Here is a 24454-nt window from a genome sequence, read left to right as displayed (position 1 = left end):
AACAAGTACAGCTCAACTTTTATTTGTTCTTAATATCAGAAAATCACAATTATGTATTTAAATATGAAGACAGAAAATAAGATATAAACCACAGAAGAATTGAGTTGACAATATTTTGTTTTATGCATTTTTCATCAAACAAAAAGTGTATTGAGAGTAACCTCAATAATATTTAAACAGTATAATGTGGAAAAGGGTTAACAGCTTTATAATAGTAGTGTATTTTAAACTAAGTGGATATCAAATCAAGTTTAAATAAAATAGTCTTACCATTATTACCAAAGTTTAAAAAACTGTAATGTAGCCAGTATCATGCTGTTAATCATTTATGAAACCTTTGTTCTTCAAAAAATATTCAAGGAGTTCAGACATCTACTATATACATTTATTTTACAATCACAGCAACAGGCAACATAGTCAGTTTAACCATTGAAAGCAGCCTTGTATCTGAATCCCTAATTATCAGCTTATGAGTTAGTATACAATTGTGCTTTAGTACTTTAACTTTGCCTGTGCTCCCAAATTCACCTTCAGACTTGCTGACATCTACTAATTCAATATTCAATATCATAAATACATTTGTTCTTTTATTGAGACTACTCTTGGTCCTCACTGACAGCATTGAGAGAGCTCTGGGTGCAGCAGAGCAGTTAAAAGTTAACATTGGTAGTCATACAGTGTAGTATCATACTAAAAAGGTTACTTACAACATACATATACTTACAACTTGCCAAAATCCTTCATGAAATAGCACATACCAGAGACCATGTAAAATATTAACAGGGTTTAGCTTTGACTGAAATGTTTTAATTATACCCCAGTCAACTAAGCCAGGTGATTACTTTTCAGATATCTTTCATATATTTCTTGTATTTTATTGTTTTAGCACATACAGTGTGTGTCTGTAAGTAAAACATTTAGTATGACAATTACTACTATATATGTTCCAGTTGGAGTTCAAATCCCCTCATCAGGACTTCACTTAAAATGTTGGATTGTGTTACACAGTGATGATGGTCTGGAAGACTGAATAATATCATCCAAGGCTGCGGTACACTTTATGAACGTGGTTCATTATTATGGTACAACCTTTTATTTTCCTTTCAAGCTACCTAGTACTCTACTACTGTTCCTGCAAGGTGCTCAAGAGTAGAAAGTAAGCACACTCTTGTGGTTTCCTCTAATGAGCAGGGTGGGTGGGAGGTCCTGTGTGAGAACTTCGAGCCAGGCCATGTAGAGGTGATCAGAGACAGACCCTTTACGGGCAATTGGCATGCTCCTGCAAAGGGTGAGAGGGGATGTTAGACACTTTTTTATTCCTCACTCAATTAAGCTTGGTGGTTCAATGTAATTCAGGCAACAGTTGCTTATACTTACACAATGATCAGATTGGCTGATTTGGATTTTTCCTGAAGCAACTCATTCAGTCGTATCTGGAGGTTGGTCTGTAAAACAGCAGCAGTTATCATTTATCAATGATTATCAACCCACTTCTGTTGTTTAAAGCATCACCTCCAAACCAAAGTAATACAGAATAATATCAATGCTATATTTAAAGTCCTAACTGCAAGTTTGTGGTTTTACCTTCTCCTCGAATGTTGACAGCTCTTCATCAGTGATTTTCCAGGTATGCTCCTTCCGCATAGCTTCAGCCTGGGGGGTGTCTTTAGAACCCTCATGCAGACGGAAAGGCTCGATCATGTCGTCCAACTTCTTCAAGCTGGAGGAAAGCAGATAAGAACATGAGCTGACTGTGGAAAATATACATTTTTATCATATAATATGATACTGTGAAGTGTTTACATTGTACTATTGCTACTGCACCATCTGGCATCTGGTAAAAATGCAGTTACCTGTTAGAGCTGGGTCTGACGTGGAGGTCATCAATGACAATGATCTCAGAGTAGGTAATTCTGAATTTCTCCAAGAGGGACTTCATCCTGCAAGACAGATAATGACACACTGATGTAAATGTTTATGTTTAATGTTTTTTATTTAATGCTAAAGAACAGCTTCTCTAAAGTGATGCTGTTGGTTCATGAATTTTCATGTCTGCATATTATGCTGCCAATTAATTTCCCCTAATTTAACTCCCCCCCGATTAAGCTATAATTGATATTGAAACATTATTTTTTTTTCTTTTACTCACTCCTGTTTATCCACCTCACTGCGTCCAGGCTCCCCTGCAATGAAGATCCTTAATTTACAGTCCTTCCACTTCTTCCTGGTGGTGAGGATGTAGGGGAGCAGAAGGGTAAGACCTGAGAGATAGCGGGAAAGAAGTAGTTTTTATTGTAAACCCAAATAAATAGGATGGGTTTTTATGATACAAAATATTTATCTTTACATTTCACCTATGATTTTGCACATGCCATTTTATCTCTATTAATGTCACCAGGCGATCTCAACAATGTATAAATACATTTCCATGAAATTTGTTGGACAAATCGAGCTTGAACGAGGACAGAATTGATTCAGTTCTGGTGGTGATCCAGATCTAGCATTTCTGCTATTAGATGAGTATTGAAGCGCATGAGTGCATGTTTAAAAGTTGTGAAATAATTAAATTTTTTAACAGAGGTAACAGCAATTTGCATATTGCTAACTACTTCTAGTTAACCATCTTTTCTCTTTTTTGGGGGGTTTATTTCCTCAAGTGTTTGTTTTTTGTTTTGTTAGAATTCTTCAATCCATGGTTGCCTGCATTATTATCAGGGAGTTGGAATATAATGGGAAGGTACATAAGAAAAGGCTGCCTAGGGGAAGCAACACCCACCTCCATCGTCAAACAGCCACCACACATCAATGGTGCCTTTAGGCTGTTTCTTCTTGAACTGAGCACTGGCCTCTTTCAGCCTCTCATTCATCTTGGCAACCTGCGGGGGTGGAGGACCGCACACTGACACTGAGAGAAAGAGAAAAAGGTAGGAGAAATGAGAACCGGATGAGAGAGAAGCAGTGGGAGGGAATACATCAGAGCATGGAGAGTTAAGTTGGATGGGGAAACTAGCGCAAACCAACATTAAGAGCTGACTCTACATCAGCAAGAACAGCCATCTCTCAGTTCTAATGTTCCAATGAGTGGGATGCAGATTGCATACTAACAACCACTGCTGTCTTGCCAAGATGCAGCTCATTGGTGTGTGAGATGTAGAGACAGAGACAGATCGAGTGAGAGGTAGCAAGAACCCTCTGCTGTCTGGTTTAAGAGCCTGCTCTTGAGAGATGCTCTTCAAACTGGAACGAAAGGGACCATATTATTGGATTACACCCTCAGAGACATCTTTAGTATGAGCGTTTGATTTAATTATATCTCAATGGGAGTGTGGAGAAGTTTCCAAAAAAGATGTGTGCCATTGGTTTCATTTGTTAAATGTATGTTATTTTATTCCTTGCATCAGTGGAAATGTGAGCCTGTGTGTGTGTATGTGTGTGTTTGTGTCCTCTTTGCAAATATTTAAAGATCATACTATATTTAAAGATACTATTGATGCAACCTTTAGAATCTGTGTGCTTTACATGGCTTGTGAGTCTCTCTTTAATGTGAGGTAGGACTGTAACTGAGACAAATAAGTGTTGATACCTCTGGTGGTGAGCACTTGCTGAGAGGAATTTCTGGACTTCCTGAACATTCCTCTGGATTTCTTTCCATTCATGTCAGTCTCAAGTGATTGTTGCTCCTTCGCTGCCTTCAGCATCTCTTCTGAAAGACACAATCAAATTTCCAGTTCAGAATAAACATATTGTGGTGGATGCGTGTTACATTGGTTAGGGTTCTCTGAGTTATGTGAAGATATCTGTTAAGGCAGAAAAGCTATAAACTGATTTTTATTATTATTAGCATTTATTTTTATCAGCTTATCATTTAACTACCTGACCTTCATAAATACTTTGTAATCTATAGAGCAAAGTACCTTGTTATATCTGTTATTTTATTATCGTCAATTACTGTGGGTTGTTGTAAGAATAAAAGTCAACATCTTGCAGCAGTGGTGCAGTTTTTGACAATTTGTTTTCGTATTCTTTAGCAGCTTAAAATTGTCTTGTCATCTCAGGTTAGCTACTGTTATCTCTGTATTCAAAAATTATCTTAAGACCTATTTTAACTAAATAGTTTTTTCTTTTTCTTTTTTTTCTTTCTTAATTGTGATTCAGGCTTTTCTTCTCTGCATAACTTTCATATACATGTACATGTTTGATTCTTTTACTGTGAGTTTACTTCATTTATGTTTTTCTACTATGTTGGCTGCTCCAAATATTTAATGATGCTGTTTTAAAGCCACGTCCAGTCATTTTGTTTTGTCTTCATAACAATGTCCTGTAGATTAAAGCACATAGCCTGAGTAATGTTTCATACTGACCTTCTGCTTCGACAAGGTGTGACAGATCAAGTCCCTGGTCCATCCTCAACACCACTGTTCCATACTCAAAGTCAAATGCGTCACTGTCAGAAAAAGGAAGAAGCACAAGAACACCAGTTTAAAGAAAATATCTCCTACTTGTGCTTAATTATTGGTTACAAAAAATGTTTTGTATGCATTTATGTGAGTATTTATTTGTTACTTACTGCAGCACTCCCACATAAGTCAGCAAATCCTCTGTGCTTGAAGCCCTCCAGTTTTTCTTGAAGCCCATCATCAGTATGTTAGGCTTCATACGACCAAGCCCAGAAGCCTGTAAGTGCACAACACCCATAGCATAAAGATATAACTCAAAAACAGAATGAACTGTTTACTGAAGAAACACAGGCACCATGTGACCCTGCAGTTGTATAAGGGTCAATGACGTATAAGGATTTAGAACAACTCAATTGTAGAATAATAAAAACAAGCATATCTAATGCAGTAGTTCAAACATTCAGAATGTTGTGTACCTGAAGCTCCATATTATACATTTGAAATTAAGTGATTTTAGTGGGTTTTTCAAGATTAATTGGCACTGGCCTTTAAAAAGAGTCATGTGGTGCGACCACGATTCATCTTGAAATAAATTAATTTACTTAAAACGCTTCACATCTTTTTTTTTTTTTTACAAGTTTTCAGTAATATAAAGTAAATCTTTGTAAATGATGGTCTTTTATTTATATAAGACATTTGGAGATGAATCATGGTCGCACCAAATGACTTTTTTTTCAGGCCAGTGCCAATTAATCTTGAAAAACCCCCACTAAAATCACTTTCAAATTGTAATATGAATTGTCAGGTACACAACATTCTGAATGTTTGAACTACTGCATTAGATATGCTTGTTTTTATTATTTAAAATTGAGTTGTTGAAAATCCTTATACGTCATTGACCCATAAATCTGATGTCCTCATTAATTAGAGAAGAAAAAAACAAATCTCTAAATAGATTCAAAATGTTCCAGGAGGCTGTGAAGCTGTTTTACTGCCAGAAATTATGACCTATCACTCTGCAAATCTTTGTGTCTACAGGGACTCATCCAATTCAGTGTTAATCAATTATAGCTTTTAATCTGCTGTGCTGTTTGAAGTAAGCAGTCCTGACAATGAACCAAGGCCTTATCTCAAGTTTGCGATAGCCAGAGCCATAAGAATCATTAATTATCTCCTCCTCTGGCCAGATCCTTAAGACAAGTCCAGAACAGAGTCATAACATAGCAATAGATTCTCAGTGTTGAGAGGAAGAACTTGATCAATAAAAAGTGTTCCTGCAGTGTTCCTATCTGCCATCAAAACTCTCAGGTTATTCATTAAACGAGTGGATCCCTCTCAGATGTTTTTTATTTCTTTTTAGTTAAAGAACAGTTATATATATATATATAAACAGTATATCATAACCACACTGACCTGCAGCAGGCTTTCAGTCCCTTCCCTGAATTTGTTGCAGGCCACAGCAGCGTAAAATGCCTTGCGTTTGGTTTTCCTCAGCCACTGCTGGTTCTTCTCCATGCCAGCATTCATTTCTTCAAGGGCCTCTGATCTCGGGCCCTGGAGAAGTCAAAACATTCATTATATCATAACAGTTGTGTGTTTGTGTTGGTGTGAGTGTGTATGAGAGAAAAGAGTTCCCACACACTACCTCCACCCTTTTCCTATCCATAAGACACAACTGACCCTAAACTTTTGTCTCAAGGGTTCCAGACAGTTGGCATTTTCCTCATCCCTGCTTGATATTCCCTTGAATATCTACTGCATGTGAAGTCTGCGCTCTGCACAATTTAAATTGGCTTGATGTGTAAATCTCAATTTGAATTGGAGGGTGATATTTAAAGAAAGATTTGGGAAAGACTATATATGCTGCTCTGATTCTATCCATGGTTTTACATATGCAAATCATGAAAATACAATATAATCTTACCACAAACACATCACAGGTGATACAAAGTCCATAGTTCTTTGAAATGGAGTGAGCCAGGTCTAGGAGAGCCGGCCTGGACCGTGCTGAACCTGTCAATGCTAAAATCTGAGGCCTGAGAAAAGAACAGCAATATGGTACTGAGTGACAGGTAATGTCACTCAGTACTTGGAAAGTCTGAAAATGTCTTTTTGTTTAATATATTGGTGTTATATGTCATAACGCCAAAAACATTTTTTTCAAGTTCTTCAATGATATATTTGCACTGATGCATTGCACATTTTTACCTGAAGTTCTTGACATGATCATCTATTCCAGTTAGTGACAGAGCATTGCCGACTGCACTCACAAATGTCACAGCCTGTGTGGATGAACCCCAGTTTACATCTGGTGAAAACAGAAGAGTCATAACAAGTGAGTCATAAGATACGGGTATCATGAATGTACCGCCAAACACGTGAACATGTACCAACAGCTCACCTGGCTTCTTGACTGTCACATAAATGTAGAGGAGGATTTCAATGCCGTATGTGAGGAGAGCAGCCCACCAGTTGATAACAAACATAACAGCACAGCAGAGCACTGCTCCCACCAGAGATAGCCACATGTTGTAGAATTTATATGCTGGTCTCCAACCTAAAGCACAACAGCAGAAAGACTGCAGTCAGTAAATGCAAACTGAAAAAGAAACCATTAAAAGTAACACGTTGTATTGACTCTTAAATATCTTACTTTAGTTTTTATTATCGAATGCAGCTAAGTTTTTTCTAGGAAACTTATAACCTTGTTTTAATATATTCACATTAATTTATACATCACTCCTGACCCACCTGGAGACTTGGCGTAGGATGCATGGAAACAGGAGAAATTGATGAGAGCATAAGATGCCAAGAAGAAGTTTGAGATGATAGGAGCAATGATGTTGAGGTTACCTAAAGAAACAAACATTTATAATGAACCCATCAGAAATCACATTGGAATTCACCTTTTTATAATGCATACAAGTTTGCTAACTGGATAACAATAAACACAATTTCACCTTTTTTAAGACGCACAAAAAATATGAACATAACATAAAGTATAAGATGTTAGTTGTTATAAGGATATTATGGCCACATCATGATAAACAACTGAACTGACCAATGAGAATGAAGCCCACAGAAATAATGAAAGTGAGGACGTATCCAGGGATTGGCTCATTGTTCTTGCCATATCCCTTAGCAAAGAAGTGCAGGGCCTTGTAGATGTTGTCTTTACACAGTGCCTGAGGAAAGACAGAGCTTGAGTTAGAAAACATTGGTTGTTTTCAGGGGTTAGGAGCTGCAATACAGTTAAATCTCAGTTGAGAGCTATTTTAAAATGTAGCTTTGCATTTCCAATACATTTAGAAAACTGTTTGGAAATACTGACCTGGAAGACTTTGGGAGCACTGACAAGGGAAGCCAGGGCGGATGAAAGGGTGGCTGAGAACGTTCCAGCAATGATGAGGGGACCAAATCCAGATACCATGGTCATCACCTGACCCAGAGGTGAAGAAAGGAGAGCGTTAGAGATGAAAAAGGAAAAAAAAACAAAAAAAACTCTTACATGCAGATTAGAGTTTGAAGGCTGTTTACCTGGAAGTTGTTCATTGAGCCAAATTTGCAGCTTTTTTCTGCGCAGGAGGAGAAATCATAGCCGAGCTCACAAGCAGAAACTGCGGAACTATTGCCGCATTGCATACCGGCAGCAATGATGTCAGTTACATTTCCTGTGGCATCTCGGACAACGCAGGCAGCTGAACAATTAGAGAGATATACAGATTAGGAATTTCAAAAAGTCTAACAACCAACCTCACAGAAATGGAACATTTTCCAATGTTTGTATGTGACATCAACACATTTGTTATCTTGCTTTTACAGCTGAATTTGTCTAAATCATGTCCAACAGTGTACAACAAAGGTAACTCTCTTACAAGGAAGTTTTTTTAAATTATGAGAATCACAAATGTGAAATTACTGACATTTTAGGAGTTACACTACAAGGATTAATGTACTTACAGACAGAAAGGGCAACAGCCAGGTAGGTGATGCCTGTGATTAAGATTGCCAACAGGGTACCTTTAGGTATGGCTGCTTGAGGATCCTATAAAATAACACAGATATTTGTTAGAAAAGTTCATATTCCACTTTGTTACTGTATTTAAGATATATTCAAAACTTTACATTAATGAATAAAGTAAATGTGTGTCCTATACACGTTTCACTCGGCATATAAAAACCGCACCAAAAAACCCTGTGGTGTTTCAGTTCTGCTTCCATCCTATTGTTTAGAAACCAATGTAAAGTAGCAGCTAATGATTCCTAAACATGATTCTTATGCAATGATATCTGTACGAGAAAGTTACCTGCAAGTCTCCAGAGATGTTGGCTCCAGCCAGGATCCCAGTTGCAGCAGGGAAAAAGATGGAAAACACTGTGAAAAAACTCTCACCATCTCGAAAATTTGGAGGGAAATTCTCTAAGAAGATATTCGCTGTGAAAAATGAGCGAGGGAGTGAAGAGAAAAGGAGAGAAAGGGAGAAAATAAAGTTAACTTTCTGAATGAGTCCAATCTTTTTTAGGTACATTTCAGTTTTTTGGGGTTTATTTTTGTTTTGTTTTTTACAGTTCAATCGTATCCTTACATTGATAATTAAAGAAGCCTTCGGATTTCTTATCATTAGTTGCAGGAATGAATGTTCCCACAAATACGTTCACTATGGCTACCAGCAAGATAACGAGAAGAACAATCTGTGCCTGTGGGGAGAAAAGAATTAAACAGATTAAATAAATGAAATAAATTATGGTTGGATGTTTTTAAACAACAATCCCAGAGACTAGCAAACAAACAGCATGAAGTGCATCTAACCTTGGCCTCCCATTCCATTCCAGCAACTGATATGCCCAGCAGAAAAACCACTGTAATGACTCCGACAATTCTGATGTCATTCAATGGGTCCACCATAAGGAGATCATGTTCCTGAGTACGACAGAAAGAAGAATGGGTAAGTGTTCAGTTAAATGTCTGGGAATGAGAGATCCCCACAACTCCTGATCATTATCACGTCATACACACCACGAGCAAATCGACCACCGTCTCAGCAAATCCCACCACATACATAGCTACAGCCACTGCGTTGGCAAAGGCGAAAATCAGACCAATTGACCCGCCAAACTCTGGTCCCAAACTGCGAGATATCAAGTAGTAGGCTCCTCCTAAGAAATGAAAAAACACATTCATACAGCAGTGGATGATTAATAACCACATCACGGATTCAATGATTTTGTGTCAGGACAAGTTAAGTAGGTTGTAAAACACAGAAGTGTCATTCAGGTGCAGTTTTGAAACTTGTGTCTTTACACAAACTATCTTCCTGGTCATTCCGTTCTCTCAGTAAAAGATTTTATCAGAATGAGTGTGTGTTAGCTCAGACTATATAAATGTATGAATCATTTTTAAACTGTTGGTGCCAGTGACAGACACGGATTCTGTTGCTGTGTATCTGATACAAGTAGCTGCATTGAAATGCCTTCAAATAAGGTAGGTCAAGTTTGACTATTCTACATTTCTGCAAATGAAGGTGTCATAACATGTTAGTTGACAATGCATTGACTTACCTCCTCTGACCACACCGTTAGTGCAAATGGCTGACATGGAAAGGCCAGTAATGGTGGTCACCACACAGCTCAGAGCGATAACCACAATTCCCAGACCTGAAATGCAAACATGTAACAGTTCAAAATAGTTCTTTTTCTAACCATAACTTATTTGGGGGTTTCATTTTGGTGATCAGTCATTAAACATCTTGATTGTTAAATGAAACCCTCCTCCCCAGAGTCATATTTAAACACAGTGAGAGTCAAAGTCCCAGAGGAGCCTTGAGGCTTCAAGTTACGGCTGTCTGCTGAACCTGCTCTGCCTACTGTCTGTGGCTTTCTCTGCTTCTCAAAACCATTTAGTTACGCCGCCTGAACAAAAGCTGGTGCTGATCGATAGGCTATTAAGCAATGAACACACTCATGAAGCCATTCACACAATTTCCTCTTTCTCTCTGCTTGTTACACAAACACACGCACGCACGCACGCATACACACACACACACACACACACACAGTGTTTGTAGAAGTTTGGCTCAGCAACATCAGCAAGTTTTGATCATTAAAGAGACTCAGAAAAGTTAGTTCAGTTGAATTTGCCTCAATTTAATACTCCCTGCTAAAGAGTGGAAGACTTTAATCCCTTAATTGTCCCTAGCCCGGAGAATTGCTGCCAACACCACCCCTGATTTGTTGTCAAAATACAGATATGTAGGATCAACACAATCAACCTGAAAATAACTCTGGTTCACAGATGGAGAGGAGCTTGACTGACAGGTAGACTCAATCAAGTCAAATCAATTGTGTGTGTGTGGCTCTGGAGCTGCAAAGATAAGTCAATTAATTAATTAATAAGTTTCCAACTATTACATGAATTGCCAACATTTTTGATAATCAATTAAGTGTTATGAGTCATTTTTAAGAAGAACATTTCCAAATTCTCTGATTCCAGATTCTCAATTGTGAATATTTTTTGGTTGCCTTAGTTTCTGTGATGGTAAAGTTAATATCTTAAGGTTGTGGACTCTGCTCGTCGGGACAAATCAAGACATTAGAGATTCATAAAAATAATAGACAGTGAAAATAATTGTTAGTTAGCCCTATATAGTTCTTTGGACTATATATTCTAAGGACTATAATAGCAATAGTTACAAATAATAGCTACAGTCCTCAACCCATCCATAGATGTATTGGAAGAAAAGGAAAAACTTTAAAACGTGAAGGTGCAGTGTGTAAAATTAAGTGGCATATAGAGAAATGGACTTTGCAGAAATGGAATATAATATTCATAAGTGTGTTTTAATTAGTGTATAATCACCTGAAACTAAGAATTGTTGTGTTTTCGTCACCTTTATATCTACACAGGGAGCAGGTCCCCTTCCACAGAGCCTGCATTGTTGTTCCACCATGTTTCTACAGAAAGCATGGACAAACCAAAAACTGTCTCTAGAGAGAGCCTTTTGTGTTTTATTTTGAGTTTCACAACCACCATAGGTTCACCTACATGCTTGAAAGGGAGGGGTGAGGGGAGGGCTATTCAGTTGGCTGCAATCTATGACCTCATTGCTGGATGCCGCCAAATTCTACACACTGGTTCTTTACACATATATAAATAATTGAAAGAAGGTATCCATAGGTGGAAAAAGCAAATTACAAAAAATGAACGGAACAGATTAGGCAGTCTGTTGAAATACTAAATACATCCATGAGCCCCCACTCTATGTCCCTGTGTGTCCCAACCTAACAACATGTGCTGTGTCTCTGTCTCACTCACCCCAGCCTGCCTGTCCAAACACCCAGGACAGACGGATGAAAAGCATCACACCCCAGATGTTCAGCATGCATCTCACCTGTGAAAGACAACAACAATTAAAGCTCTGAGTCTTACGTTAAGGTCATTATTTTTATTGAGTACAGTAGCATACCAATGATATAACTCTGGACTACACTTCAAACCAAACTTGTCTGAACTGGTTGTCAGAACCATGGTTACAATTTCAATGACAAACCAGAGCATCTGTAACCCAATTAAAAAGACAGAACAAAACATCATTAGGGGACTTTTCTGATCTACTTGCCAGCATCATAAATGATCAACCAGCAGCTCTTCAGCAAATGCAAATTACTCCCAGACTCTGGTCTTGGAAGCCCCTCTTGGCCCCGCTGTGTTATAGAGACACATGGAGCCTCTACTTGCCAGGTCACAGTTATGCAGAGTGACCCTGCCTCTATAAAGCAGAGGGAGCCCATCATGACCTGACATAACTCACCAAGACACCCCTTATCCAGCCAAACTTTACTGCTCCTTTGTCGCTGACAATGGGATCGGCAGATTCCACATCGTCAGAGGGGGTCCCGTCACTCCCCTCACCACTGTCCTGAACAGTGTCTGGCACAGAGATTGCTCCATTCTGTTGGGAAGACAGAAAAAAAGAGAAACATGTAAATTCATCTTAAAAGCTGTAAATGGGATACATCCATGTGAATCTGCCTTTATCATTTATTATGATGTCACTGTTTGGAGCAAAGTCAGTGTTTTCTGAGCTCACAGGAGATACAAGCTGTCATTTCATGTGGGACGTGTGTTTGGCTTTCTCTCCTTGTCTGCAAAGCACATGAGAACTTAAAAAGAGACCATGTGTTTTGATTTTGGATGAAGATTGATAAAACATTTGCAGTGCAGATTACACTGGTGTGTCTGTCTGTTCTTAGAAACTGAGGAGAAAAATGGAGAGAACAAGACAAACCTTATTTTAACTTTCTATGAAGATGAATACTGACTGTTAAATGACTCTCCAGCCTGACGCTTATGCTCCAACATCTGATTTAGTGTAGACTCTCAGATGCATTTCATTACCAAGTTGTAGCCTTTGATTACAGTGGCATGGAGTTTGCCATCACAGCAAATTACCATAATGAGAACAACAAAAGTATGAGTCAGCTGTGTTTTGTCAGGTAATGTGGGCTTGGCGTCAGCAATGTGTTGCAACTCATTTTGTATATTTCCAGATGCATTTGAGGATTCTTCTCACCAGCAATTGTTCAAGATCTTTTTGTCAAGAAAACTGACAAGGTGATAGATGACCTTACACATTTGCACCATATCTTGAAATCTGTCTTTCTTTTATTTGTTTATTTCTGGAAAAGACTGCTAAAAGATCTGTGATTTTTCTCAAAGCACTGTTAAAACAGGAAGTTCATGTAATGCTAATCTAGGTCCACCTGCCTATAAAAGGCAAATGACTTCTAACCCCATCTCTTTTGCAACACAAGGCAGTATAACAATCTAATAAAATCCACTAAAAGTCTTAAGTATGTCAAGCATCTAGCTCCAGAAATAACATTTAGTGTTTGTAGTTTTACAAGTCTTTAGTCAAAGAGATAACGACTGACCTGTGGACAGTGCCAGTGATGGCCCTGTGTTAATGATGTTTTGAATGATTAAACAATTGTAAAACATCTCATTTCATTCTGTTTTGAATCTGCGTAGCTCAGGAGCAGGAAAGGCTGTTTGAACAAAGCGTACTGTTTCAAAATCAGTGACTTGAATTTGGGACTCAAGGAGAAAAATGGGTGTAAACTACTTTCTGCAGAAGGTGAGGTGAAGGAAAAACAGGTGCAACACAAGAGAGAAAACAATACAGATCTTGCATTGCATGAAAAACAGACAGACCTGAAAAGATCATAAGTGATAACGGAATGTTTCACTCATATTTCCAACTTTATCATCACCTCTTTGTGTCTCTCACACACATGTGCACTCACCTTCTGAAAGACATCGTGGAGCTCCTGGAGGGAAGGTCGCACAGCCCGGTGACCACTCACACTGCCTGCATTACGATAGAAGTTAATGTTGGGCACTCTGTCCAAAGTGTCATGACCAAAAGCACTAACCACCGAGGGCCGCACAGTCCGGTTTTCCCCATTAGATAAGTTGGTCTCCTCATAGACAGGAGGATCACCCAGTATCGCATCAAAAGCAGGGTTTTCATACTCCCCCTGGCTAGACTTGAGCCTCTCCATCAGGAAAGCTGAATGAGATTCTCAGATTTAAACAACAGTGTAGTCTTCAGTCATCCAACAATGTTTTAAAAGAGCAGCGCACTGCATCAACTGGTGTGGTTGTCCTTGTTTATTGATATGTAGACTACTAAGATATCCACTGCTACTCTGAGCTTCTTGTACATTGGCTCAGTTTGTCTCAAATGGCCCTCTTTTTATATCCTATGTCTCAGGGTCATACACTGGCTGTCAGCTATTGGCTAACTCTCTGGATCAACCCTCAGAAATCTGGACAAGGGGTGTCAGATATGTCCTTGCTTCATCCCAAGGGACACAAAGACATTGCTTAACGATTAACCAAGTCATAAACGCCAAACGAGAGATAAAGGTGCTCATTGCCTGAGTTCTGGAGAATTGATTACTAATATTATTGTCTGAAGTGCAGGGTAACAGCACACGTTGTTCTGTGGTTCCAGTTTATGGGGCTATGTGTAGTATTTCCTCAGACCAACGGCCCCTTTGGATGAATCATCGGGAAACATCCATATAGAAGTTCCCACTTAAGGAGAACCCACATAACGAAACAGGAACATTTTGAAGGTTACAGACCAGATCAGATCAAGAGGACAAATATAAATCTCAAATGGGATAAATAATCAACAGGATATAATCAATATGACCAGTGTGATAACAAGCTGAGGATAACTATTCTAGTGACTTAAATGCTGGGCCCACAAAAGTCATACAAACTATTAAACAAATGCCATCAGTCATGATACTCCTTGCCACAAAGTGTTGTGAAGGAAAGTTGGTGGATTGGCTGTAAGAGAAGAATGAAAGTTAATACGAGACTATGAATTACAGGAACATGCTTGAGGCACTTCTTTATGGCCACATGACTTCTGAAGTGCCTTTTAAAGGCCTCCTAACAGGTAAACTTCCTTATTACTGATATACCACAGTGATTTATGCACACTGTGAAAGGCAGGCTAATGACTCTAAATCTGACCTTGGCTGTATCACAAGTGAAGAAAAATACCTCAGCACGTGTTTTATGTGAAGATTGAAAGGGGGCAATCAATTGCACAATGCTTATCAGATTCGGAAAGTTGTTACCATTTTCTTGAAGAATTATACCATCTGAGTCATGCTGAGAAAAGAAAATTTTCCACATGGAGTTAAATGGCTCCTGCCACTCTACACTCCCCTTCTGCCTTTATTGCATTCTCACTCAGAATGCAAGACGTACATTTAATTGCTAATGGTGACATTAATCCTGTGACATGTTCCTTGTCAGATTGTTAGTTTATTTTGTTTGTAAAATACAGCAAAGTCTAATTTTATGCTGCATTGCACTGTTCTTAGTGCAGTTAGAGATCCTCAGGCCCTGCTGACTCTTCCACACTCTGGACATTAAGGTGATTCCTTTTCTTATTATCAGAGGTGCTAGACTTTTGTCTGCTCTGCTTGAGTAAATTCAGAGTCTGCAGGTCTCCTCAGAGAACTGTTGATCCTCTATGGCCTCTATGGCCAGCATATGCACCTGCTGATGCATATGCTCCAATTTGTATAGACTACATAAGAGGCAAGCAATCTGCACTCTACTTGATGTCCAAAGGGCTCCGAAGAGGCAGGAAAAAAAAATCCCTCTGCAGCATTTATCAAACCTCGCACTGCTCTCTGCAATGTGAAAAAAAGTGATTAAACGCAAAAGTGCATACAGCAGCAGACAGGATTCTTACATCTTAAAGGGCTGCAATAATTAAACTTGGAGGAACCATATAGCTCATCTCAGCTTCTGGCCCAGTCAGTATATCCCTGGTAATTATATGTATATACACACATATCTGTCAGAAAGAAAATGAAATATTTCCAATCAAACATGATCCACTCTTTGTTATAAAGAAATGTATGGAAAACATCAGATATATAATCCATTTTAGACCAAAATAAGCAACCCCAAAATTTACAAGAGACCACATGCAAGATTAAGACTTTGCATATGGATCATCAGTCCCTGCTGACAGTATGGACTCAAGACTTCATACCTGCTGCACCGTAGTGTGCTCTGCCAGACAAAGATATATATATATATATATATATATATATATATATATATATATATATATATATATATATATATATATATATATATATATATATATATTATTTTAACTATTCAAACTATCTCTTTAATGTGCATACATGTCTTTTCCTATGATTTTAAGTGAATTATTTCAATAGTGTCATGAATATTAAAATTAGAAAAACTTCAAGACTCCATATGCATAGTAAATAAAAAAATATCTAAATATGGTTGATCCCATTTTCTTTTACTTTATTCAATTCTGTTAAAAATTTTAAGTTAAAATTTGAATTGAAACGTGCTATTTCTTTGGTATCCCAGAACCGAGTGGATTATTTCACTGTGCAAGTGCAGTTCTTACAATAAAAAGTAAATTATTAAACATAACTGCTTAATAATCATTAATAAGTTTTATAAAACATTATTCATGTCATGGTAGGTAATCACTGACCTATGCACCCACACAGGCCTGTGGAGAAGATCATTATAAGGCCAAGCATAAAATCTTGACAGGCTTAACTCGGGTATCAGATTTGACTTGAACCTCCCTGTGAAATCAGACAAATCTCAGGCTTTAGATCTGACATGAGGACATTTCAAAACATGAAGCAACCAATGCAAGCTTTTGACAAAGGGTAATATGATCTTGTCACCTCCGTCAGTATTTACAGCAGCAGTAGTAACAGTATTCTCTGATCGAACCACTAATAAACTGTATGTTTAATTACCCTACAATAATAAAGTCGTAGGCATAAAACACAGCCTTTTTAATTAATAACAGAACACATAAGCTACAATATTTACCAGTTCACTGACCCGTCTCAATTTATTTTTACTGCACTGAAAGAAGCATTAATTGTATATTACAGCAGTTTACTGTAGATAGCTTTGGTAATAGAAAGGCTATTTTATCTTCTGGTCGTATCACAAGGACATAGCTTGTGAGGTCCGAAGACCGCAAGTAATAAAACTGATGATTGATAATCAGCAAAAGCTAAGGTTCACTTTTCAAATGACTCATTGGTATAGACTGACCCCTATACTATGTAACAAGGATTCTGAAAGTACTTAGCCTTTATCCTTTTTTTTGGAAAATCCAACAGCCAAAGTTAAATTACATTAGTGTCTTAATTACCACTTTACCTCAAAATGAAAATAAAATTAAAAATCACCAAAAGATGAACATTTCTAAATATCTTGACTATTCTGTTTACTGTCCAGTGCTTCACTCATCCAGTCACAGACAGGCTTTACATGTATTTTGCCAAAAAATATTAGGTAAAGAATGATGTAAGGGATATACACTGTGCAATTGTGGGCACAGTGTATATCCCCCCCCCCCCCCCCAAGGACGAGGCTGTGTACAGGAGTCTCAAATTTCATTGCAGCGAATGAAGGGAAAGTGATTAATGGTATTCTAAATAGACTTTACATATGTATGCAGTGAGGACAACCCACGGACTGATTTAACACTGAGATCTGAAAATGCAACCCAAAGGTATTTGTCAAAATGTGACTGATTTACAACCCTTGTTAGAAGTTAGGTTCATTTTTCTTTTAAGGTTAGTGGGCTTGTAGGCTGGAGAGGAAAGGGGCAGTGTTTTTTTCCACTAAAAATAGATTTCAGATAAGGATGTCACATAAGTAACAGAGATAATGATGCAACAATGATTGCATTCCAGACAAATGATGTGTGTCAAGAGAGGTGTGCCCAGTGGCCTGGCCTCTGACTGTGAACCGACCACAGAGGAAAGACTGGTAGGCTCTGCAGAGCCTGTCTTATTACCAGACTGTCAATGGATGCCGGTGTGTCTCGTTTTCTGCTGCTGCATTAGCTCCTTTCTCTCTCTAGATGATTGACGCACTTGCACACACGTATCACAAACTCCTGTAAGAATGAACTCCTCTCAGTCTTACAGTTAACAGTTTTGATTCAACTCTTTTACTTCTAGTATTGTTCTTACACACCCTCTCAACCCCTCTCTGGTGCAGCAGCAATGTTGGACAATTCGATAGGACTGCCACAGTTTAAAAACATATGCTTTGTCATTTAATATATTTGTTAAATGGAGCTCACAAACATTATTTTTTATTTCATATGCTTCAAAAATTTCAATAGGAGACCCATAAACACAGATTTGACCAACAATATTTTAAAGTGAAGAAATTCTATTTATTTCACATAATTGAATCAAATCTATATCAATGAGAGATCTCTACCATCAGCTGAGCAAGCAACAGGTCAGGAGACGTACTATCTGTCATCATGATATGCCACACACACACGCTCGCTCGCGCACACACACACACACATACACACGTATATACACAAACAGGTGCTCTAATGTTTCTAGATGAAGGCACATAAACCCATTGAAGGTCACAGTAAGGCAGATTCACAGCACTAAGGAGAAACCGTGGACCGTAAAAATTAGCAAAGGAACACTCAAGATTCAACCAGTCTGCCATGTTACAGATTCTCTGTCTAGGACTGTCCTGTCTTCCTCTGTCTGGAAGGAGGAGAGGAGGTGAGGACGGGTGAGGATGGCTGAGAAGAGGAGGAGAAAGATGTTCATGTGCAGTGCTGACAGACATCCTACCTCTATTTTCCATATGACCTTTTCCTCTGCAGACAGGTAGTGAGAGTTTCTCCTTGTCTTTAGAAAACTAGCAGCGCTAAGAGAGAGAGAAAGAGTCTTTCCTAGTTTCTAATCCTTTTTTCTCTTTAAAGTTCTTTGGCTTGATCGCATCAGCCAATCTTTAGACAGAATGCTTGACAGACAGAACAACTGACAGTCCATATATCAACATCATCATTTGTCTTTTCAGACAGATACTGTCAAAAAGTAAACAGTTGTGTTTTTTCTTTCACTTAGACATGGAATTTTGGCAACATACAGTATACCATCATTCAAAGACAGCAGCAGTACAAACTCTGAGAGTTGTTTTTGCATCATTTAGTAACAGTAACACCGTAATGTAAATCACAGTTTGTTCAGTTTCCTTCAAAAACCAAGACACCATAGAAAGGACCAATCTGTACACACACACACACAGCAGCAACAGCAACAGCAGCAGCAGCAGCAGCAGCAGCAGCAGCAGCAGCAGCAGCAGCAGCATCATCCCATTGAATCGCCAAAAGATTGGATTTGATTAGTCCACACAAAGCACTAGTTTGACATAATACCCTGTATCCAGCCATATACATTCATGTGCAGAACAGCTCTGCTGTGCAGATATGCAACCACTCTTTTTCCCATTCTTAGTTCACATAAGGAGTCATGTCCCTGAGTCTTCAAACTACGTCTGAATAATCCCACTGCACCACACCCTGTCGCACCAGTGTCCACCTCTTGGCGTTATCATCTACAGACATTCAACTTGCAGGTATGGGTTAAAGGGAGCTTCAGCCATTTCCATGTAATTTGATGAGCTGAAACACACACCCACTGGCAAAGGGCAGAGAATATGACACAGCATCTGCCGCACACTCAGTCAGACACACACAACAACATATAGTCACATACAGTAGAGAGGTTCCACACTGGCTCTGAACTAACAGTGCAAAGACATTGAACAACATACACAGCTTCAGTCTCTTAGTTCGGTCCATCACAGAGAGATGTTTTAATGATGTGTCAGTGTCAGGTGCAAGGGCTGTACAGCACTGTGGCCTGTGTGTGTTTGCATGTGTGCAAGTGTGTTAGTGTGAATGTGAATGCAATTGTGTAAATATAGGCATTTCTGTTTGTGAGAACATCTATGGATGCGTGTGTCCCAGTGTCAAGTAAGGGCGTACTCAAACGTCCCTTTCTCCAGCCCCTCGATGCCATCAGCCCAGTTGGAAGAAGGCATGCTGCTGTAGGGGTCCAAGAGGATCCTGAAACACCGAACTATCAGCAGTCCCAGGAACACCAGTAGCATCCCCACGAAGGCAAATGCTGTCTTCTGCTCCAGGGTCAAAGAGTGCGCCATCATGTCGTTTCCGCTCATGGCAGCAAGGGAGTGGTTGTAGTGGACGCTACACATGGTAAACCAACATCTAGGTGCCTCATCTCTCCTCTGATAGGGTCAGGCGTTTATAAGCCTGCATGTTACCTGAACAGAGATTATATGATGGCTTCAGATTAGTGCTGTCTTGTCTATTGTGCAGAGAGAATCAATTTAATCAACCTACTTCAGTATTACTAAACACTTAATATGTATCATGCGTATGCACTGAGAAATAAGTGTGCAGTTATGGTAGCAGAAATTGAAAATAGCAAAATTTGGTGTTGAGAAATGAGCTGACTATGAAACAGGGTTTACATGTAAATATAAATAGTCTCTTTTGAGTGTGGTATCAAACAGATGTCTGGAGACCTCGATCTCTCTCTCTCTCAGTCTTCCCCTCTGGGAATTTTTCAGAAAATTACAAAAAGCAAACATGAACAGAACAGTGAGAGTGACTGCATGAAGATGGGTTTAATCACAACAATCAAAGGACATCAGTGCAGGAATACGAGCCAATGCTATGACTACATTCCTTTAAGTCGAGTTAGAATTACAGTTTGTCGCAGTGCATAGCCAGCTGTTAAACATAGGCATAGCATTAAGATATCAATGAAAACTCATTATCATGAAGATGTGACGTTATGTATGTTGGGTTTAGAAGAAAAGGCTCTACCTGTTGCGTGTGAGCAGATGCCCACCAGACAGTGTAATTCCATTGACAAGAAAACGATGGTGATTGACAAAACATGATCACAAAATTGCCATGCTCACACAAGTGGAAGTCTGCCTCTGTCATTCTTTTCCTCCCAAATCTTTCGTATGAACACAAGCAGCAGGTGGCTCGAGTGAAAGGAAGGGAGGGGGCTAGATGAGAGAGGGTGGGTACATACAGACAGGGACAGGGGAACGAACAGAGAGAATTGGGAAAGACAGATGATGGAGAAGGAAGTAGAATGATGAGGAGGACACTGCACAAGTATGCATGGTGAGGGAGAGAGGAGTGAGGGAGGGAGTAAGGTGGGGTGAAGAGAGAGACTGCATTGACAGATTTTCTGTTGTGGATGTCTAAGGAAGAAAAGCAGCCGTCTCACCGTCATTATCGTGCCATCTTCACAAACCTGTTGCTGCCGTTTCTTGCGAACAACTCCTCTTTCTCGGAGATCTCAGACATATATCCATGAGCCCATCCATTGCTGACATATTGAATGTGCTAGGTTAATCTCTCATCAAAACAAAAGGCTAGAGATAAAGAGAGAAACAGAAGCAAGGGAGAGACTATGATATCTCTTCTCAGAGATACTGCTCCCTTACTTGCTGCCTCCTACTCATTATCATTCTGTTTCTCTACCTCTCCCTCCAGAAGCACGCACGCTTGCTCCTGCTGCATGGCAACCACTTGTTAGTCTCACTCAGCTGCTCTGCTGCCTCAGTCATTCACAACATTTCCCCACCTCAGCAACACCAGGACGGATGCAGCAGCATAAACAAGCAATCTGCCTCTTGTTTTTCTTCTTCTGCCCTCCCTGGCTTATTTGGCTGTTCTCAAAATGACTCCACTAAAATGTGACAGGAATATCATGGCTTAGCCAGCAGGAGAAATGCTGCCTCTCATCGCTCCTGGCTAGTAAATGCTGCTGCAAAGGTATTTTGGTACAGCACAGCATTATTCTCCAAGCCTGGTTTGATGATGTGTTTTTAATTGGTGCAGTTTGCTGTGGTCAAATTGAATTAGTCCCTCTGCTTAAAAAACAAATGCAAGCTCCCTGAACATAATGATGGGATATGAATAGAACTTGAACAGAATTTACTATATGCCTGATTTTACTGTAGTAAATGAAAGGCAGCATTGTATAGAAACAAACAGCAGGTCATCGTATTTTTCACTGTAACAAAATGCAGCAGTGAAGCGTCTTGCCATCTGTTACGTTGTTATGCAGTGCAGATTCATATCAGCTATGTAGTTTTTGTCACAGTGGTGCAGTGACTCGCATCTAAGGATAAGGCATGCCACAGGGGAGATGGTCATCATTGGTGTGTGATGTGCAATATTTCATGGCTTACAAGTTGCAAAGGGAGTCCCTTTTTTCTTTTTTCAGTTGTAAACAGAACAAAAAATCTCCCCGAGAGAATGTAAATGCAGAGGTGTATTACCTCCTTCACATTGACTTTCACTTCAAAGTTTCAAGCCTCTGCAGTGTCTCTTGAAATGCCTTGGGTTAGTAGCAATTTCTAGTGTTGCTGTGCTGTTAATACTTGACTGTATTTGTATGGGCTAGTATGACTCAACGCTACAATTTTTTTGTTCACATTTATTTGAAGGACCATACTTGAAAATCAGATGAGGAGAGGTCACGCTGAATGAAATGACAGTGAAATCACCTGCATTTCAATTTCAAGACAAGGTCAAAATGTAAAACTAGTGGCCAACAGCACAAAAGTGGGCAGACATCAGTGATGAAGTCAAGTTAAACAGACTGAATAGTTTATTATTAATGTATTAATAATTAATATTAATATTATTAATCCATTACAATGAACAAAGGATTACCTAAGCCTTTTCATACTGAACTAATCAAACATTCAAAGACCCATTTGTCTTTATCATATAACAATCACCATGTGCTGATGTGCTTTGGACTTATTTGGCTCTAAAACAGAAACGGCTGAGATAATCTGAACCTGTTGCATAAAGCATTTTAAAATATTATCCACTGATTATAGAACACAAGGATCAAGATTGTCTCTCTTTTATCTCAGCAAGTCAAGAGCTAAACTGATATTGAGAACTGTAAATTAATGATTGTGGGGCCTCATTCACAGTATACTCTTTAATGCTAATGAACTCAGCACCACACCTTGTTTTACAGTGTCATAATACGATATGTACAACAGAGTATAAAGACAGATGCAGTAAAATGTCAAGGACTTCAAATACTTGAATTCTTGTTCCCATTAGACTTACTGTAGCAATTACTAATATCCTTGGGGCCCACAACTTAATTAAATGTACACAATATTTTGCAAGGGGGGTCTGACTATTTACAATTATTATAATCATCTGCAATATTTTTATTAAAATCACAATGTAAGGGTGGTTGTGCACAAGACCTGGAAAACATAAAAATCATCTCTTACTGCAGTAAGAGGTAGCTATAGCATCTGATATATTATGTTTGGTTGAAAATATGAAGTTTATTTTCTGTTTGTAACTTTGTTAGGTATTGATATGTGGAAAAAGTGGAAAACCTTTAGTCTGAAGTGTTTCCAAGGGAGCCATTAGAGAGAGAGGTATTGTTTAGTAACTACAAATAATATGATCTACACTGCATTTAAGAAAAAGAAAAGAAACTGCTACCTGACCACAGGTATAGGTTTAGTCACGCCCCAGTTTAAATGTATAAATGACACTCATACATTAACTAAATTACCTTCAGTAACTTGGGTCTGCTGTCTGTACTTTGTTAATGAAGCCAAGTTACTTAATCATTTCTCGTTACGAATTGTGCAGCCATCATCTGCTGGATGTTTGCCACGAAACAGCCCTGAAGGAAATGAACTATCAGTTTATTGACCAGATTTTTCATTGACAGAGTAATACTGTACTGCACTATATGTTAAAGGTTAACTTCACTGCAATTTCACAGGTCAACCTGTTTTGTGGTTGTAATCTTAGTTTATTGCAATCCATTCATGACACAGGACTTAGCATGATACAACTAACTGCATAAATGTAAGCAAATAAATCACAATACCAGTACATTTAACATGCATTTAAACATACAGTAAAATGCAATGCAATAGCTGATGTTGAATAAGCTCTGCTGAAGAGATACTGTAGATATGGACACATAAAATCCCTATCTAGATGTTGCTGTTGTGTAAACTTGTTGGAAGTGTGACAGTGATCTACGGTGTATGCAACACCTGGAAATGTTTCCTTAGAATATTTGGAAATATTATGTAAAGATTTAAATGACAGTTGGTATTGAATTGCCCCATTAGAGTTTCTTGTATTAGATGGAAACATGTGCAGGTGTCTAAATGACTTACAACTTAAAACTATGGTTTGAACATGATTATTTTCAAGGTCAAAATGTCCCATTTTTATGTTGTCCTATGTTAAAACTGTTTTAACAGTTAGGAGCTGAACATAGGTTTCTCTAGGAGTTCAGTCAACTTCATGTGGTATATTTATAAGTCATATTTAGAACTTGTAAGTGTTCTTATCTTGGTGGTGACATCTGCACAGACTTGCTGAGCATATTCTCTACAAATATTATAGTATATTGGATGAAGAAAATAGAATTATTCCTCCACTAGCGTAAAAGTGTATCAATCAATAGTTTCAGGAATGATGAATTGACTTGGCTCCGTATGATGATCAATAAGGCAAGCCATATATTGTTTGACACTGTGAGCGAGCTGCCTGGGGTATTGT

General features: G+C 38.6%; 2 protein-coding genes across 4 annotated transcripts; both read right to left on the bottom strand.

Annotated features, from left to right (window-relative positions):
• Positions 1-1143: 1143 nt before the first annotated feature.
• Positions 1144-14090, bottom strand: slc12a1 (solute carrier family 12 member 1). Of its 3 annotated transcripts, none has more exons than XM_062416312.1 (26): positions 13695-14090; positions 12206-12346; positions 11710-11785; positions 9957-10052; positions 9415-9554; positions 9208-9318; positions 8984-9095; positions 8705-8832; positions 8358-8442; positions 7935-8095; positions 7729-7836; positions 7459-7582; positions 7149-7250; positions 6799-6954; positions 6606-6705; positions 6322-6433; positions 5811-5951; positions 4568-4674; positions 4362-4444; positions 3584-3703; positions 2777-2905; positions 2150-2261; positions 1854-1940; positions 1585-1720; positions 1378-1445; positions 1144-1279 (listed from the first exon to the last, which is right to left on the bottom strand). In XM_062416312.1, exons 1-26 carry the CDS (start codon positions 13956-13958, stop codon positions 1144-1146), a joined length of 3135 nt encoding a protein of 1044 aa, XP_062272296.1. In that variant the 5' UTR covers positions 13959-14090. The 3 variants fall into 3 exon arrangements, with proteins under 3 accessions (XP_062272296.1, XP_062272289.1, XP_062272304.1); XM_062416305.1 differs by having other exon boundaries at positions 13701-14090; XM_062416320.1 differs by having other exon boundaries at positions 2777-2899; positions 13701-14090.
• A 5716-nt stretch (positions 14091-19806) lies between these two features.
• ctxn2 (cortexin 2) lies at positions 19807-20052 on the bottom strand. Its single transcript, XM_062419434.1, has one exon. The coding sequence runs from the start codon at positions 20050-20052 to the stop codon at positions 19807-19809; it is 246 nt and encodes an 81-aa protein (XP_062275418.1).
• Positions 20053-24454: the final 4402 nt, after the last annotated feature.

This window comes from Scomber scombrus, chromosome 1 (genome assembly GCF_963691925.1).
Source record: "Scomber scombrus chromosome 1, fScoSco1.1, whole genome shotgun sequence".
Classification (NCBI taxonomy): Eukaryota; Metazoa; Chordata; class Actinopteri; order Scombriformes; family Scombridae; genus Scomber; species Scomber scombrus.
Note: the sequence above shows the minus strand (reverse complement) of the source record. Positions and strands in the feature narration are given on the sequence as shown.

Excerpts from the sequence above, each read along its gene's own strand:
- ctxn2 (XM_062419434.1), bottom strand. The coding sequence starts at position 20,052 with ATGTGTAGCGTCCACTACAACCACTCCCTTGCTGCCATGAGCGGAAAC.
- slc12a1 (XM_062416312.1), bottom strand. The coding sequence starts at position 13,958 with ATGGAGAGGCTCAAGTCTAGCCAGGGGGAGTATGAAAACCCTGCTTTT. Across the intron at positions 8,443-8,704 it reads ACATCTCTGGAGACTTGCAG|GATCCTCAAGCAGCCATACC; the intron begins GTAACTTTCTCG and ends GTTATTTTATAG. Across the intron at positions 5,952-6,321 it reads TCACCTGTGATGTGTTTGTG|GGCCCGAGATCAGAGGCCCT; the intron begins GTAAGATTATAT and ends TGACTTCTCCAG.